Raw genomic sequence first — 17,960 nt, 5'->3', positions numbered from 1 at the left:
TTAGCCAAAGAAAACCATTGCACTCAATTAGATTTCATCCATCTATGCTCCACTGGTTTGCAACTTATGCATATATTTCACATAAATTTAAAGTACGGATACATCATAAAAATAGTTATTATAGGGAGATAAATTTGAGCATGGTCATATTTGAGAAAGAACGTCGGTCATGTTTCCACATGGCTTGTACAAGGCCTCCAAGGGTTCAGCCTTGGGCATAGTGAGCCCCAAGCCTTCAGTCATGTCCACCTCCTCCTCCCCGGTTCTCTTCCACTCAAAACACTGAATCAGAGACCCCAAGGCTAACCCCATAGTTCTCATGGCCAAGCCCTCCCCCGGGCACCTCCTCCTTCCAGACCCGAAGGGGATGTTCTTGTATCCCTCTGCGTCCACTTCATCAAACCTCTCTGGCCTAAATTCCGAGGGATTCGTCCATAGCTGTGGGTCCCTTTGTATGGCATAAGCATTAACCAATAAGATCGTGCCGCGTGGAACACTATATCCCTGTACGACACACTGCTCGGATGACTCGTGCGCCACGAGGAGAGGGCCTGCTGGGTATAGGCGAAGGGTTTCTTTGATGATATTCTGGAGGTAGTGGAGATTGCGAAGGTCATGGTCAGTGACGAAGCGGGCATGACCCACTTGCATGTCTATCTCAGCTTTGGCCTTCTTTAATGCCTCTGGATGATTGAGAAGCAAGGCCAATGCCCACTCCATGGTTCCAGCGGAAGAGTCCGTTCCAGCTGTTATTAGGTTCTGAAACAAAATGATAGTCATTGTTAGATGTGCGAGAACAAGATAAATAAAATCATTAGATGAAGGCCACCAAGGTCCTGTTTTTTTGTTTTTTTTCCTGCAAAGTAATTTGAAGAAGATGTTGTGTTTGATCCCAGAGAGAGCCCACACTAACCTGCAGACAACAATTTTTATTATTATAGGATATTAATCTTGGTTCTGGATTCAAAATAAGGGCCTCCAATATGGTCAAGGGATATGGGTGAGCTTCCTATCTTATTTTATTGTATTTCAAATAGGAGATAACAATCATCCTAATCACCGTAATTGTCTCCGATGCATGAGATATATATGTTCTAAAGTAATACCTCATGAACTTTGTTCCAAACTCATCCAGGAGCGTTTGTGAGGTACATCTCCTCACCAAGTTTAATTACTCGAAGATGGAGTCTAGTTGTGCTACTCGTGGGTATATCGACCAAGGAGCACATGCAGTTTTTCTTTCCTAGCATGGTTAGGTATCAATTGCTTGGACTTGGTTTCTGTCACTGTATTTTGATGTTAGTCGTCGCACCTTCATGGATTATACATTAATTTATTTAGTGGTTGGTATTTTATGGAGGATGGAGAAGTACCACGCCAACTTATTTTGAGTTTTAATGAATGTCACTTTCCCACATTAATTTCTTGCCAGAATCGGTCGAGAGGAAGAAAAATAAACAAAGAAAGAATTCTATTCTACTCATTTAAACCTTTTTCCCCTGTGTCTCTCACTCGGAAAAACTTCCACTGTAGGGAATAGTTTGAATAGAGTTTATGATAATGCTTGGTGATAGAAGTAGATCGAATCAAAGAAGCTACCATGACCGTACCAGAATTATTCCTTTGATGATCTCGTCGGTGTAGTAACCAGGCTCGGCCTCCTGCATCTCCAACATGACATCGATAATAGTTTTTCCCTCTTCTCTTCCGCTCTTCTTTCTTCGATCCTCCACCATCTCTTGGAACAACTCGTCCATCTCCCTCGCTAATCTCACCATCCTTTTCTCGGCACTGTTCCACCCTGCCCACCTCGCCCATGGCAAGAAGTCCTCCAAAGTCGATGACCCGCTCAACAAAAATATCTCCCCTATAACTCGACGGAACCGCCGCCCCTCCTCTGCCACCTCCGTCGCCTCCGTCCCGTAGTACCTCCTCCCGGCTATCATCTGCATGGCCGCATTAAACGTCAGCTCAGAGAACCTCGACTTCATCTCCACCTTCCGGAACTCAGCTTTATCTCCGTTGCCGGAGAGGTGGCGGAGGAGCAAGCGGACCTCAGCAGCACGGGAGGCAGAGAAGGCGGCAACTCGGGCGGGGGAGAAGATCTCGAGGGTGGCGATCCGGCGGAGGTTGCGCCAGTGGGGGCCGTAGGAGGAGGCGCCGAGGGTGGTGCCGTCGTAGCCAAAGTACTTGTTGGAGAGGAGCTGGGGGCGGTTGGCGAAGGTGATGTCATTGACGGTGAAGCAGTCCTTGGCTGCGGAGGGTGAGGAGACGAGGAGGACGGGGCGGGAGCCGAAGCGGAGGAGGAGGAGAGGGCCGTGGCGGGCTGAGATGGCGGAGAGGGTGCGGTGGATGGGCTGGCGGAGGAGGTGGAGGTGGCCGACGACGGGGAGGGCGAGGGGGCCAGTGGGTGGACATCGGAGACGGGAGTTCTTAGATTGGAAGAAGCTTTTGGAAGTAAAGAGGAGGGCCAAGAAGAGGACCGCACAGACGTAGAAGGTGGCCGCTTCCATTTCCTTTGATCTCCACCACCGGACTGGCTCCGTCTCTTCCCTTATCCTTTCGTTTGCGTGTAAGGCGGACTTCAAGCCGATGTGACACTCGGTCCTTTTGTTCGACTTTTAAGCGCCCCCTTTGGCCCACTAAAACCGGCCATTAGGATGACCCAGTTTTTTTCTTCCTTTTAACCACAGCCATCAGAGCTGTGGATCCAAACAAAAGAACAAAGAAAAACGAAAACCAGATGGACCCTCTTGAAAAGGAAATCTCCGATCATTGCATTGCCTCCCTACCAAATTATCGTCTGATTATTTTTTTTAATAAGATGGACTGATCATATATATATATATATATATATATATATATATATATATATATATATATATATATATATATATATATATATATATATATATATATATCTAAGACGAATACATCCAATAAAATTGTAAAATAAAATTTTACAGTGAGCAACCAAAATAACTGACAATTTGGTCTATAGTATTCTTCCAGAATGCTCCACCAAATAAGAAGAAATTCCATCCGCAGTTCTATTCGTCTTCTAGTTGATGTGCCTGGTACCTAGGAATACACACTCTTTCGAAACCTCCAAATATCGTGTAGGAGCAGATGTGCGTTAGTCGTCCCCGTTTGATCTTGAATCCACCTGACAATAATAGCTGAATCACCTTCGATGGCTATGAGGATAGCCCTCCATACCTACCTCGCATGGATTATGGCTGCCCAAGCCACCTTCAGCTTCGTTCTAGAAACTAAGATATTGAAGGTTGCACTCCCACCAACAGTCTACCAGCCAAGAGTCCAAAAATCTTGCTCCACCTCTACTATCGCCCCCAGTCACACTACTATCAAAACTGACCGTAAGAAAGTTTGAGGGTGGAGGTTCCTAGGTGATAAAACCAACCAAAGCCTGATCCATTTTGTGGTAGATATGTATCACCATAAAAGTTCATCTTGTCGTCGTCCAAGCCATAATACCCTTTTGTAAAGGGATTGTATATGTCCTTTCTCCGTCTCAACCGGCAGCTCCTCCGACTCCTCCGCATGCCCCAATTTGAACCACAACAAAGACAATAAATTAGCCAAAGAAAACCATTGCACTCAATTAGATTTCATCCTTCCATGCTTCACTGGTTTGCAGCTTATGCATATATTTCACATAAATTTAAAGTACGAATACATCATAAAAGCAGTTATTATAGGGACATAAATTTGAGCATAGTCATATTTGAGAAAGAAGGTCGGTCATATTTCCACATGGCTTGTACGAGGCCTCCAAGGGTTCAGCCTTGGGCATAGTGAGCCCCAAGCCTTCAGTCATGTCCACCTCCTCCTCCCTCGTTCTCTTCCACTCAAAACACTGAATCAGAGACCCCAAGGCTAACCCCATAGTTCTCATGGCCAAGCCCTCCCCCGGGCACCTCCTCCTTCCAGACCCAAAGGGGATGTTCTTGTATCCCTCCCCCTCTCCTTCATCAAACCTCTCTGGCCTAAACTCGAAGGGATTCGTCCATAGCTGTGGGTCCCTTTGTATCGCATAAGCATTAACCAATAACATCGTGCCGCGTGGAACACTATATCCCTGTACGACACACTGCTCGGACGACTCGTGCGGCGGGAGGAGAGGGCCTGCTGGGAATAGACGAAGGGTTTCTTTGATGACATTCTGGAGGTAGTGGAGATTGGGAAGGTCATGGTCGGTGACCAAGCGGGCGTGACCCACTTGCGTGTCTATCTCGACTTTGGCCTTCTTTAATGCATCCGGATGATTAAGAAGCAAAGCCAATGCCCACTCCATGGTTCCAGCAGAAGTGTCCGTTCCGGCTGCTATTAGGTTCTGAAACAAAATGACAGCCATTGTTAGATGCACGAAAACAAGATAAATAATATCACTAGATGAAGCCCACCAAGGTGCTGTTTTTTCGTTTTTTTCCTGCAAAGTAATTTGAAGAAGATGTTGTGTTTGATCCCAATGGATCCCATCCGAATATAGCACACACTAACCTAACACCAATTTTTATTATTATAGGATATTAATCTTGGTTCTGCATTCAAAATAAGGGCGTCCAATTTGGTGAAAGGATATGGATGAGCTTCCTATTTTATTTTATTGTTGTTCAAATAGGAGATAACAATCTTCCTAATCTCCCTAATATTTGTCGTACATTTATGGATGGATTATATATTAATTTATTTAGTGGTTGCTGTTTTATGGAGGACGGAGAAGTACCCGGCCAACTTATTTTATTTTGAGTTTTAATGAATGTCACCTTCCCTGCTTCCCAATGTACCTTTCTTGCCAGAATCGGTGGAGAGGAAGAAAAATAAAGAAAGAATTCTATTCTATTCATTTAAACCTTTTTCCCCCGTGTCTCTCACTCGGAAAAACTTCCACTGTAGAGAATAGTTTGAATGGAGTTTATGATGATGCTTGGTGATAGAATTAGATCGAATCAAAGAAGCTACTATAAACGTACCAGAATCATTCCTTTGATGATCTCGTCGGTGTAGTAACCAGGCTCGGCCTCCTGCATCTCCAACATAACATCGATAATAGTTTTCTCTCTCTCTTCTTTTCCCCTCTTCTTTCTTCGCTCCTCCACCATCTCTTGGAACAACTCGTCCATCTCCCTCGCTAACCTCGCCATCCTTTTCTCGGCACTGTTCCACCCTGCCCACCTCGCCCATGGCAAGAAGTCCTCCAAAGTCGATGACCCGCACAACAAAAACATCTCCTCTATAGCTCGACGGAACCGCCGCCCCTCCTCTGTCACCTCCGTCGCCTCCGCCCCGTAGTATCTCCTCCCGGCTATCATCTGCATGGTCACATTAAACGTCAGCTCCGAGAGCCTCGACTTCATCTCCACCTTCCGAAACTCGGCTTTATCTCCGTTGCCGAAGAGGTGGCCGAGGAGCGAGCGGACCTCGGCAGCACGGGAGGCAGAGAAGGAGGCAACCCGGGCGGGGGAGAAGATCTCGAGGGTGGCGATGCGGCGGAGGTTGCGCCAGTGGGGGCCATAGTTGGAGGAGCCGAGGCTGGTGCCGTCGTAGCCGAAGTACTTGAGAAAGAGGAGCGGGGGGCGGTTGGCGAAGGTGATGTCATTGACGGTGAAGCAGTCCTCGGCGGCGGAGGGGGAGGAGACGAGGAGTACGGGGCGGGAGCCGAAGCGGAGGAGGAGGAGAGGGCCGTGGCGGGCGGAGATGGCGGAGAGGGTGCGGTGGATGGGCTGGCGGAGGAGGTGGAGGTGGCCGACGACAGGGAGGGCGAGGGGGCCGGTGGGTGGACATCGGAGACGGGAGTTCTTAGATTGGAAGAAGCTTTTGGAAGTAAAGAGGAGGACCAAGAAGAGCACCGCACAGCAGTAGAAGGTGCCCGTCTCCATTTCCTTTGATCTCCGCCACTGGACTGCCTCCGTCTCTTCCCTTATCCTTTCGTTTTCAAGCCGATGTCACCCTCCCAACCATTGAAACCCGGCCATTAAGATCCGGCTTTTACTTTTTTACCGTAACCATCAGAGCTCTGGATCCAGACAAAATAAAAAACAAAAACAAAAACCAGATCGGCCCTTTTGAAAAGAAAATCTCCGATCATTGCGTCTTCTCCCAACCAATTTATCGTCTGATTATTTTTTTTAATAAAATGGCCAGATCATATATATATCTAATAATAAGAATACATGCCAGTCAACTCATCGACATTTCAGTTTTGGATGCGGAGCTGAGGGCCGCTTGGGTAGACCTCCGTCATGCCCGGTATGTTTTACCGGCTAGTTTCATTGTCCTAGAGGGGGACTCTCGGCCACAATCATCAGCTGAATCCGGAGGGGGGCCAAGGGGTAATGGTTGCATCCACCCTTTGCTCCAAGACATCTAAGCATTGGTGAGTGTTGGAACGGACTCACCAGAAGAGTCCGAGTCTTCTGCACAAGTGAAAGAGAAGCCCAATCCTAGAAATTCATAGCTGCCATAACAGCTACAAATTTGAATTTCAAATTCATTTAAATTTAAATTTCAAATTCATTAAAATTTGGACTTACCAGACGAGGAATTCTTAGCTGTTATAACAGCTGCCAAATTTAGACTCACCAAAAGAGAAATTCTTAGCTATCATAACAGCTAAAAATTTGAATTTCAAATTCATTCAAATTTAATTTGGAATATGCTATACTTGTATAAATATGTAAACATGATGAATGTAAAAAAGGGTGAAAATGAAAAGTTCTTTCTCTCAACTCTCATCTTGAATTTCTTTTTGGTATCAGAGCCCTAAGACAAACGTCGCACAATATGTCTTCTCCTCAATCTTCAAACTCCAATAACACAACAACCTCTCTTCCCAATTTCAATCCCAATTCCACTCCCAATATCTCCAAACTCACCCTCAACAACTATCCTATATGGAGAGCACAGATGCTGCCATACCTCAAAGGACAACAAGTATTCGGGTACATTGATGGCACTGCAAAAAAATCTCCTGCCGAGCTCACTGCACCTGACGGCTCTACCTCTCCAAATCGCGATTATGCTGTATGGGATAGACAAGACAATCTCATTCTTAGTGCAATCAACTCCTCACTCACCGATGAAGTGCTCGCTCAAGTTGTCTTGTCTTTGCTACTCAATTCAGAGCCAAAGCCGTCCAAGTGCGGTCTTAACTTGCAACAACACTGAAAGGTAATATGTCGACCATTGATTAATTTCATGCATAACAAGAGACTCACCGATGAACTTGCCATAGCCGGTCAACCGATGATGTGTGATAACATCATAACCTACATACTTGCGGGTCTTGGCCCCGAGTACGACTCTGTGGTTGCAATGATCAACTCCCGTCGGGACTCGATACAACTGGAAGAGGTATACTCCCTACTCCTTACTAGTGAGGCTTGCATCATCCACAGCAACCAGCCCCTATCCTTACCAGGAGGTTATGCCAACGTTGCAACAAGGCAACAAAACAACACCTTGAGCTGAGGCTACGGCAATTCCAATAATTATCGAGGACAGGGGCGTAAGTAATATAATACAGACAAGGGTAATGGTCGAGGAAACAATTCCATCTCAAACCGCAATTCCTATGGTAACAATAACTCCTCACTTTGGTGCCAATTATGTCAAAAGCCTGGACACACAATCCACAAGTGCTTCCGTCATTTTGATATCACCTCAATCAAAGAATCCACAAGCTATGGTCGCTTCCAATCAGCAAAACTCTAAGAATGATTGGCATCCCGACACTGGAGCTACTCATCATCTAACTTCCAATCTTAATAACCTCAATATTCGCAGCAATGAGTACAATGGATCTGATCAAATTCAAGTTGGCGATGACACAGGTTTGAACATTTCTCACTTTGGTACCGCTAAACTATCTACTCCCTCTCGTTCTTTCATATTAGATCAAGTTCTTGTTGTCCCTCAAATTAAAAAGAACCTTCTTTCTATTCATAAGTTTGCTTCTGACAATCACGTTTACTTTGAATTTCATGACAACTTTTTTCTGATAAAGGATTACTCGGGGAGCATCCAGCATAAAGGCCATCTATAAGATGGTTTATATTATTTTTTAAAGCCCTTTCAACAGCAATCTCCTTCAGCCTTTGTTGGTGTTCGATTCTCCATAACTGATTGGCATCGTAGGTTGGGACATGCGTCCTTTCCCACTGTTAATCATGTTATCTCAGCAAATAAACTTCTAGTTGGTACGAATAAGAGGCAACATGTTTGCCCTGAGTGTTAGAAGGCTAAAAGCCATAATTTGCCTTTTCATGCTTCTACTTTTCAAGCTTCAAAACCTTTAGAATTACTATATTCTGATGTCTGGGAACCAAGTTCGGTCATTTCAAGTTATGGATCACGTTGCTATGTTTGTTTCCTTGATGCTTTCACCAAATTTATTTAACTCTTTCCAATTAAACAAAAATCAGATGTTGAATCAATTTGTCTTCAGTTCCAAAAACATGTAGAACTCCACTTTGACACTAAGATAAAAGCTATACAAACTGATTGGGGAGGCGAACATCGTCGCCTTAATCAATTTTTTAAAACATGTGGGATTCATCGTCGATTAGCATGTCCTTATACACATGAACAAATGGGCTCCATTGAAAGGCGTCATAGGCAAATCGTTGAATGGGTTTAGCTTTGTTAACTCACTCCAATATTCCACAATCATACTGGGAAGATGCGTTTTTAACAGCTACCTATATTATTAATCGATTGCCCACAAAAATTCTCTAACAAAAATCGCCTTTCGAAATGGCCTATAACAAGAAACCTGACTATCAATTCATGTGTGTCTTTGGATGTGCCCGTTGGCCAAATTTGAGAGCATACAACAAACATAAAATTGATTTTCGCTCAAAAACATGTGTCCTTATTGGCTACAGTCTCTGCCACCAGGGCTAGAAAGACCTCTTTTTGTCCACTAGAAAATTTTTTGCGTTCAAACACGTAGTCTTCAATGAAAACGTATTTCCTTTTGCCTCCCACACTCTAAATAAAAGTCCATCAAATCCTGATGTCATACCTTTGCCCTCCACCATAAATATATCCCCTAGTTTTTTGAGTTTATCAACTAACCATGTAGGTACCATTCAGTCTTCTCCTGTGACCATGCCACTTGAATCTAATCAAATCTCTGGTACTCAACGTGGGAATATAGAAACAGAAGTTGATGGAACTCCTGCAAGGGATATTGACCCCAGCTCAAATGCTGCTGTTGCACAGACCGACCAACACACTATTCTGCTGCCACAACAACCAACTCATCGCATGACTACACGATCTCAGACAAACTCTCTTAAATTGAAGCAACCATTTGTTGGCATGATAAAATATCCATTGCCAAAAGCTCTTCTTACAGAATCATTGCCTAAACTTACATAACCCACATCATACACTGAAACTTCCAAACATGCACATTGGAGGGAGGCTATGAATCAAGAATTTGATGCCTTGATGCACAACGGTACTTGGACCTTGCTACCACCTCCAACAGATGCCAACTTGGTTGGTTGCAAGTGGATATACCGAATTAAGAAGAAAGCTGATGGCACAATAGAGAGATTCAAAACCCGCGTGGCAGCAAAAGGTTACCACCAGCAACAAGAAGTCGATTTCCCCGACACCTTCAGCCCGATTGTCAAACCGGCAACTATTAGGCTTATTTTGTCCATTGCAGTGTCCAGAAACTGGTGCCTTCCTCAAATTGACATTCAAAATGCTTTTCTACACGGTATGTTGCAAGAAGACGTGTATATGAGCCAACCACTTGGCTTCACACATCCAGACTTTCCTCACCATATTTGTAAGCTTCATAAAAGCTTGTATGGACTACGTCAAGCTCCCCAGGCCTGGTTCTCATGCTTGACAGATAAGCTGCAGAGTTATGGCTTCATTGGCTCCAAAGCGAACAGTTCTTTGTACACATTGCATCGAGGTCAGCTTTATATCTACTTCCTCATTTATGTTGACAACATAATTATCACTGGGTCTGATGCTCATGAAGTCACCAAAATCATCAACCTGCTTGGCCAAGATTTTTCTGTCAAAGACCTCGGCAACTTAAGTTTTTTTCTTGGAGTGGAAGCCTTACAGACACCCTCTGGTCTCTTTCTCACTCAACAAAAGTATATCGTTGATCTTTTACAAAAGGTCTCTCTAGACAAAGTTAAACCTTGCAGCACCCTGAAGTCTACTTTCTGTCAGTTATCAAAATTTAAAGGTCAAGAATTTGATGATCCCCATCTCTATCAAAGTACTGATGGCGCCTTATACTATTTGGGCCTTACCAGACCAGACAAAGTCAGCAAATATATGCATCAACCTCGGGTACCTCAATGGCAAGTTGTTAAAAGAATACTAAGATATCTCAAAAACACAATTTCCTATGGTCTCCACTTCTCCTCTCATTCGCGTCACACTCTACATTGTTACACCGACATTGATTAGGCTGGGAACTGTGATGACAGAAGAAGTGTTGGTGCTTATTGTGTTTTTCATGGTGCAAAACTAGTTAGTTGGAGCTGCAGAATTAGAATACAAATCCCTGTCCAACACCGTTGCGGAGCTTCAATGGTTGCAGTCCATACTTAACGATCTTCATTTGCCCTTACAGAAAACTCCTACATTGTGGTGTGACAACATAGGTGCTACCTACCTCTCTTCCAATTCAGTCTTCCATGCCAGAACGAAGCATATTGAAATTAGTTTCCATACCGTGCGAGAACAGGTGATGAAGAAATAACTAAGAGTGTCATTTTTATCGTCAAAAGATCAGACTATCAGTAGTGAGGTTCACGCATCTTCGAGACAATCTTCATGTGTAAGAACTGCACATTCGATTGTGGGGGCGTGTTGAAACGGACTCACCAGAAGAGTCCGAGTATTCTGCGCAAGTGAAGGAGAGCCCAATCCCAGAAATTCATAGCTGCCATAACAGCTGCAAATTTGAATTTTAAGTTCATTCAAATTTGAATTTCAAATTCATTCAAATTTGGACTCACCAGAAGAGAAATTCTTAGCTGTCATAACAGCTGCCAAATTTGGACTCACTAGAAGAAAAATTTTAGCTGTCATAACAGCTAAAAATTTGAATTTCAAATTAATTCAAATTTAAATTTTGAATACGCTATCCTTGTATAAATATGTAAACGTGATGAATGTAAAAAAGGTAAAAACGAAAAGTTCTTTCTCTCAACTCTCATCTTGAATTTCTTTAGTGAGGGACGGAGGGGCCTTCCAGACCAAGCATGTTTTTCGTGAAGCCAATGGGGCTGCAGACTGGGTGGCTGATTATGTAGCCAGTCACTCTAGCAGTACCCTATGGGCTGGAGATGGGGAGCTGCCCATGGCACTCCGAAGTTTTTTTTTTTTTGATTTTATTGGGTGTATCCATACTCGTTAGGTATGATCCACCCGTCTTAGCAAAAAAAAAAATACATCCACTAAAATTATTAAATAAAATTTTACAGAGGGCAATTGGGTCCACAGTATTCTTTCAGAATACTCCACCAAATAAGAAAAAACCAATCTGCAGTCGTATTCGCCTTCTAGTAGACATGCCTAGTACCTAGGAGTACACGATCTCTCGAAATTCTCCAAATGTCATGTAGGAGCAGGTGTGCGTTAGTTGTCCCCGCCTCGCTCTGAATCCACCCAACAGCAATAGCTAAATCACCTTCAATGGCTATGAGGTCGGCCCTCAATATCTACCTCATATGAATCTTGCCTACTGAGGCCACCCTCAGGTCCACCCTAGAAACTGAGATATCGAAGGTCGAACTCCCACTAACAGCTAACATCCAAGAGTCCACAAATTCAGCTCGTCTCTATTCACGCCACCATCAAAGCTGACCGTAAGAAAGTTCAAGGGCAGAGGTTCCTAGGTGATAACAACCAACCAAGGTCTGATCTACTTCGTGGTAGAGGTGCGTTGCCATAAAAAAAAAATTATATCTAATGACATATTATGTAAAATTATCTAAGTATCTAAAAATATATATAAAGAAAATATTTTAGAAGAAGCTAGAAAACAAAGAAAACTTAGCTTTTAGTTTGTTCGCTTTTTTCTAAAGCGGGAGCATGATCAAACATGCCCCCAACAGTCACAATCTCTTAATTCATGAGAATCCCCAAAGTCAATTTGTTGATGGCCAACTCTTTGACTCTCTTGAGCTTGCAATTTTATTGATAGCACCTACACCGCGGAGCGCTAATTTCCTTGGCTGATATTACCTTCCACATCTTAGATGAGAGATCTCGGGGGGGTTTGAATCTGAATGCCGTTTGCCTTTAGATTCTTTGCCCCTATTTGCTCTAAATAAATCTCCCGGTTCCATGAGCTTTTTGATTTCTCCCTGCCTGAGAGCCTAAATAATTAAAAAGTAAAGAAATAAAGCTTCGGCCCAAGTTGTAGGAAGTTCCCATAACTGGAGTATGTCGTAGAATCTAGATAAGATCAATCTCTTTGGAACACTGGATGTGTCCCATTGTAGGAATTTTTTTTTTAAGGAATTTCACTCTATTGTAAGAATATTTCACGATTAGATCTTTAACAAGAGAATTCCACGTTGTTCTATCATTACATGGAAGCCCATATTGAAATTAAAGTGGCTTTAGGATGGAGTTGCTTTCGTAAATAAATAAGATTGGTAAAGCGTCCTCGTCAGTGTGCTCCAATTCCAACCTTTGTGACGTAAATGAGAACGAAAGATTCCCATAGTACATGCAACGTTTGGAACTCTTTCCATCCATGAATGCAGTCGACAGTTGATATGTCCTTCTCCCACCTTAAAGAAGCTATGGCAAATATCTGGTCGATATCTATTGATTCCATGGAAGTAAATGGGCTTGGATAAGAGTTTTCTGTAATCAAATATGTTCTGATACATGTCCGACCTAACTGTAAATTGATCAACTTTGGATTTGGCAAACGAACAAGATGGGCCAACTTGGGTCAAACTGTTAGTCAGACTACTTCAAACCCAATGTGATAATAAGTCGATCTAATCCAAACAAACCTGAAGTTTATCTTGTAACAGAAACTCTGTTTCATCCTTATCAAAACAGAGTATTCTGAGTTATAACCATGGGCTGTAGACACTTATTTAAGTAAGGCAAAACCTCACCGAATGCAAGGTAGAGGAGTTCATTTGTTCTAAAGCCATATTTCTTTCTCCCTGAGGTTTTGAAACCTCAACCCAAACAAGTCCTCAGAACTAGCACTACGTCCCGGGAAAAGTGGCGCGAGTGATCAGGAAGGCAGTGCAATAATGATCAAGAGGAATAATGTTTTCAAAAAGAAAGAAAAAGATTAAGAACAAACAAAATAACTGGATAGAATTGGAGCAAACGATTTGATCATTATTTATAACATTTTCTTCTTTACTTCAATCTCTTCTCCTCTCCCTCTTTCTTAATTCATTTTGATGCCCAACCTTATGTAGCTGCTCTCTTTGTAGCCCAGACTTGAACTAATCCTTTAAGATATATAATAGTTTCAACCCAATTCCAGAAAGTAAGTATAATACTCTCCTATTATTTCATATACACACACACACACACACACACACACACACACACACACACACACACACACACAAACACAAATACACATACACATACTGTCTGATCTTTATTTAATTAATTTTACTTGTTTTTCTTTTCTATTTTGATGAGCTACCGTGGGTCTTGCTTTATTCACTTGCTAAACACTTAAAAAAATATTCCCTCTAAATCCTTTTATTTTCTTTTTGAGAAACAAACTTCCTCTTTCAGGAAGGACAGCTGAGACAGAGAGGTGGGCTCGTAATCTGATGCGGGAAGTTGTTGGATTGGATAATTTGAAATCCAATATTAAAGTTATCAGTAAACTGATAAATTCAAACAGGCTATTTATGTTTAGAAAACGGCAGAAAGGGCACAAAAAAAAAAAAGTGCAGCTCATGAGATGTGTTATTATCAGTTTCGTTGATTTCCAAGGAAGAGATGATCCGAGAGTGTAAAGCCCTGAAGCTATTTGACTTAATTTTGTTTAAAAAAATAATATCATCTGCTGTAAATGTTTAGTTTTCCAAACCAGATGCATTTGGGCGGTGCAGAAAAAATGAAGAAGATAAAGTTTTCCCTCTAAAGGCTGTTGTCAAATTAACAGTTTTTGGAAAGAAAAAATAATATAATAAAAATATTGCCAAATGAACAGTTTTTGAAGACTTGCTCAAATTTTAGCCATATAAATATTGTGCGGGGAAATAGAAAACTGACCGGTTTTCTCACCGGCACCCCCCTTTTTTTCTTGATAAAAAGGAAAGAAGTCCTGCCATATATTTTATTATGATAAAAAAAAAGAAGAAAAAAATATAAAAAAAATTGGCAATTCCAGCCCCGCCAAAGAAGGAATTATATCCTATATGGCGTGCATCAAGTAGTCGTTCATGCTGCCAATCACAACCGCTCATCTCAATCCATTACTACAGAAATGAGCAGCTGTAATTGGCGACATGCATTGCCATTGTCATGTGGTACACGTCGTGTAGGATATAGTTTCTGTTAGCAAATAAACTAACCAATGACTCTTATCTTCTTGCAGAATTCATTTAGACAAATAAAGACCTTGACTCTCCAAAAACCAAACCAACATAGATATTATCTTCTACGCAGCCATCTTCTTAACAATTCTCCTCACCCTCTTCACCCTACTCCACCAAGGCAAGAACTCATCACCTTGTCCTCCCTCTCTCCCTACACTTGCCTATCTCCACCTCCTAAAGAAACCCCTCCACTGCTCCATTCCTTCTCTCTCCGCCGGTTATAGCCCAATTATCTCTCTGCGCTTCGAATCCTAGCCCACGATGCCACTGAGGAATGCCTCTCCAAGAACAATGTCATCTTCACTGACCATGCTGCCTCCTCGTCGGGAAACATCTTGGCTACAAAGACCCTACCATCGTATGGGCTTTCTATGGCCACAACTAGTGGATCCTCTAGTGATCAATCGCCCCAGACAAAATTTTCTCAACAGCTCGACTCCACTTGTTCTATGGTATTTGGGGAGAGGAGGTCATGGTCTTGATTAGACGGCTTGTTATCAACTCTAACAACAAGGACTAGTTTGGGAATGTGTTGATCAGGATGATCAGCGGAAAGAGGTATTTTGGGGAGGATGGGGAAAAGTGTGAGGAGGCTAAGAGGTTTCAAGAGATTTACAACCAATTCCCTCTATGCAAATCCAATTCAATGCATGTTTTCTCCTCTTCATATTTGATGTTGGAGCGCCTAGGACATACATGATGCTGCACATATCACAAGTCCTAGCCCCATGGGTTACAGGTGGGTTACAGATCCCAGGTACACAGGTTGCGGTCCCGTATATATAAGTCTCAAGACACGACTAGTTTTTGATGATTAGTTATTTTTCTGTATCGATTAAGAATGACTGATGTTACTAAATTTTAAAAAAAAATTTGATTTTTGTAAGATTTTTTTTTTTGAGCACTTTTGATGTTATTAGAAAAATTAGTACTTAGGATTGTTCAAGTTAGAATAAAACTTGAAATTCCATATTACAAGGATAAAAAAAGAGTCCCCGTGTACTACTTAAAATACTCCTACTAGAGCTCTTTTTGTAATCATCTTAAGATTCTTGTGTTATTGATTAATGAGAAATCTCTTCTAAAAATTATTCTTGCCTCCTTTCTATTCTCTCTCTCTCTCTACTCTTTTTGGCAGATTCCTATGGTTTGCGAACGAACGTGAGAGCTATATGCTTAGAGTGGTAGCCCAATATAGTGTTTTCGGCCTTAAAAGAGAGTGATTCATTCCTGCTTCCTCTTCCAACGACTATCATACATTTTTGCAATGGGGTTTCTACTTCATCATAATCGATTGCACCGACATACCCTTGCTTCTTCAACTTTTGAGTCCAAGTTTCAATACCTCTTTGGCGTCAGTTGGTATCGAAGCATAGTTTCAAAATGCCGCTCATCATTGCAATGTCGAAATGTATGTTGAACATGAGCAAGATTTACAAGATATTGAATAGATGAATTTCATCAGCGGCTTCAACAACTTCAATAAGAAAATCAGCGATTTCGATGACATTAAGATTTACATGAACGTCGACATCGTCAGGATTCCAATTACCACTCTGATAGAGAACTCTTTGATGATGAAAGCAAGTATTCCGATAAGAAACTAAAAGATTTCAATCCGTCCTATAACTGACAAGCTTCATCAAGTGAAGAAGATACATGGCATCAACATGAATGAAGACCACATCACAACCATCATGACTTTGATATCAAAATAGACATCCCCGACTTTGAAGGATACCTGCAAGCTGATATCTCTGTTGGTTGGTTCCACACCGTCAAATGACTTGTCGAACTCAACAAAATTTGCCATGATCAATGTGTCAAGTTAGTCGCCATCAAACTCTAGAAGTACACATTAATTTGGTTGAAGAATCTGAAGTGACAATGTGAGCATGAAGAATGTGGCACGATACAAACGTGAGACAAGATGCATTGCGAACTCAAACATAAGTTTTTCCCTGAAGGTTACCACCAAGAAAAATTCTAAAGCACTACAATCTTTGGCAGTGTGACATGACCGTAGAAGGCCACACACACAATAGAATTTTGAATAACTTTTTATGATATGTGATATCAAAAAGCTCGAAGAGCAAACTATAGCGCGATATCTTAGAAGATTGAAGCCAAAAATTGAGCAAGTAACGCAATTGCAACCCTATTGAATGCTAAATTTTCTTAGATAAAGGATAAGGACATTCTTAGCAATCCCGAACCCTCGCAAGTATTTCAAGTACTAAGGCTTTCGGCATATTGCAGCTGCCCAAATAGAGAGCCCGTCTCTTTCATTGAAGAAGAATCTTGTGCAGAAGAACAAGCAGAGCAGCCGGTTAAGTGGGACAATAAAGATTAAGACGAAACATTGGCAGTGCATCTTATTGCAGCTGGTCGTGATGTTCACATAGTTATGCATCAAATAAGTTGCGTGGGGCGAGCCAATTACCGGACGCCATTGTTACTTGGCTATCAATTACGACTTGTTCCTGGTAGAGAAATCGGCATTCCTGATTGGTATCTGCTTGATGAAAATGAAGTTCACCGTCGCACTGCATTGCCAAATAATGAGATGAATGGGAGTGGCCCTTTAGAGCAATTATATATGCATCGATCGAGAACTATGAGCTTTCCACATGGGGAACTACATAATTTATTTGATCCGGTGGCATTTTTCGAGAGCTTGTCAACTCTTGCAAGCAGTGCTGATCCAGGAAAGGGTCCGGAGAAGCACCAATTAAGCGAGCGGATTGTTGCTGCAACACTCTTTAATTGGGAGGAAGAAATTTACGCAGCAAGAGCACCTGGAAGGTTGGTCATCATGGATTTTGAATTGCAGATTATTCCGGCATACCAGAAGTTAGCTCTCAAAAGGTTGTAAACCCAGCAGTTCATGGAAGTAATGAGCTGAGTAGGCTTATTGCCACACCAGGAGATGCTTCCTTGGATGATTTATTTCAAGATCCAAACTAAACCATCAAGTTGGGTCAAGTATATGAAAAATTATTTTAAATCAATTTGATAATTCAGGCTAAGGTGGGTGCGTACGTAGACCCAACATAATGTGCTAGTTTCTATATCAAATCAAATATAGGATCAAGGTCAATGAATTAACTTTTTAAAATTGTACTATCCATTATACATTTAAAAGGTGAAGAAATAATGACATGGATAACAAGTAGAAAGAATTAGAAAACCAAAATTAATATAAATTTCTGCTATTAATATCGTTACCATTATTTAACTATTATCGGATCTTCGACGTAGACGAAAAAGCTTAATCCCCATCATACAAACATATGCATGGAATTCGATAATTATACATGGTTTAGGGTTGTTAAAGTAATGGGTTTT

General features: G+C 42.0%; 2 protein-coding genes across 2 annotated transcripts; both read right to left on the bottom strand.

Annotated features, from left to right (window-relative positions):
- Positions 1-2,578, bottom strand: LOC103704573 (cytochrome P450 81Q32-like). Its single transcript, XM_008787927.3, has 2 exons — positions 1,611-2,578; positions 1-759 (listed from the first exon to the last, which is right to left on the bottom strand). Exons 1-2 carry the CDS (start codon positions 2,511-2,513, stop codon positions 145-147), a joined length of 1,518 nt encoding a protein of 505 aa, XP_008786149.3. The 5' UTR covers positions 2,514-2,578; the 3' UTR covers positions 1-144.
- Positions 2,579-3,598: 1,020 nt separating this feature from the next.
- On the bottom strand, positions 3,599-5,972 carry LOC103723690 (cytochrome P450 81Q32-like). The gene is made up of 2 exons (XM_017846774.3): positions 4,998-5,972; positions 3,599-4,357 (listed from the first exon to the last, which is right to left on the bottom strand). Exons 1-2 carry the CDS (start codon positions 5,901-5,903, stop codon positions 3,743-3,745), a joined length of 1,521 nt encoding a protein of 506 aa, XP_017702263.3. The 5' UTR covers positions 5,904-5,972; the 3' UTR covers positions 3,599-3,742.
- Between the last annotated feature and the right edge of the window lie 11,988 nt (positions 5,973-17,960).

Source organism: Phoenix dactylifera, unplaced genomic scaffold (assembly GCF_009389715.1).
Source record: "Phoenix dactylifera cultivar Barhee BC4 unplaced genomic scaffold, palm_55x_up_171113_PBpolish2nd_filt_p 000007F, whole genome shotgun sequence".
Taxonomy (NCBI): Eukaryota; Viridiplantae; Streptophyta; class Magnoliopsida; order Arecales; family Arecaceae; genus Phoenix; species Phoenix dactylifera.
Note: the sequence above shows the minus strand (reverse complement) of the source record. Positions and strands in the feature narration are given on the sequence as shown.

Excerpts from the sequence above, each read along its gene's own strand:
- LOC103704573 (XM_008787927.3), bottom strand. The coding sequence starts at position 2,513 with ATGGAAGCGGCCACCTTCTACGTCTGTGCGGTCCTCTTCTTGGCCCTC. Across the intron at positions 760-1,610 it reads TCATCAAAGGAATAATTCTG|AACCTAATAACAGCTGGAAC; the intron begins GTACGGTCATGG and ends ATTTTGTTTCAG.
- LOC103723690 (XM_017846774.3), bottom strand. The coding sequence starts at position 5,903 with ATGGAGACGGGCACCTTCTACTGCTGTGCGGTGCTCTTCTTGGTCCTC. Across the intron at positions 4,358-4,997 it reads TCATCAAAGGAATGATTCTG|AACCTAATAGCAGCCGGAAC; the intron begins GTACGTTTATAG and ends ATTTTGTTTCAG.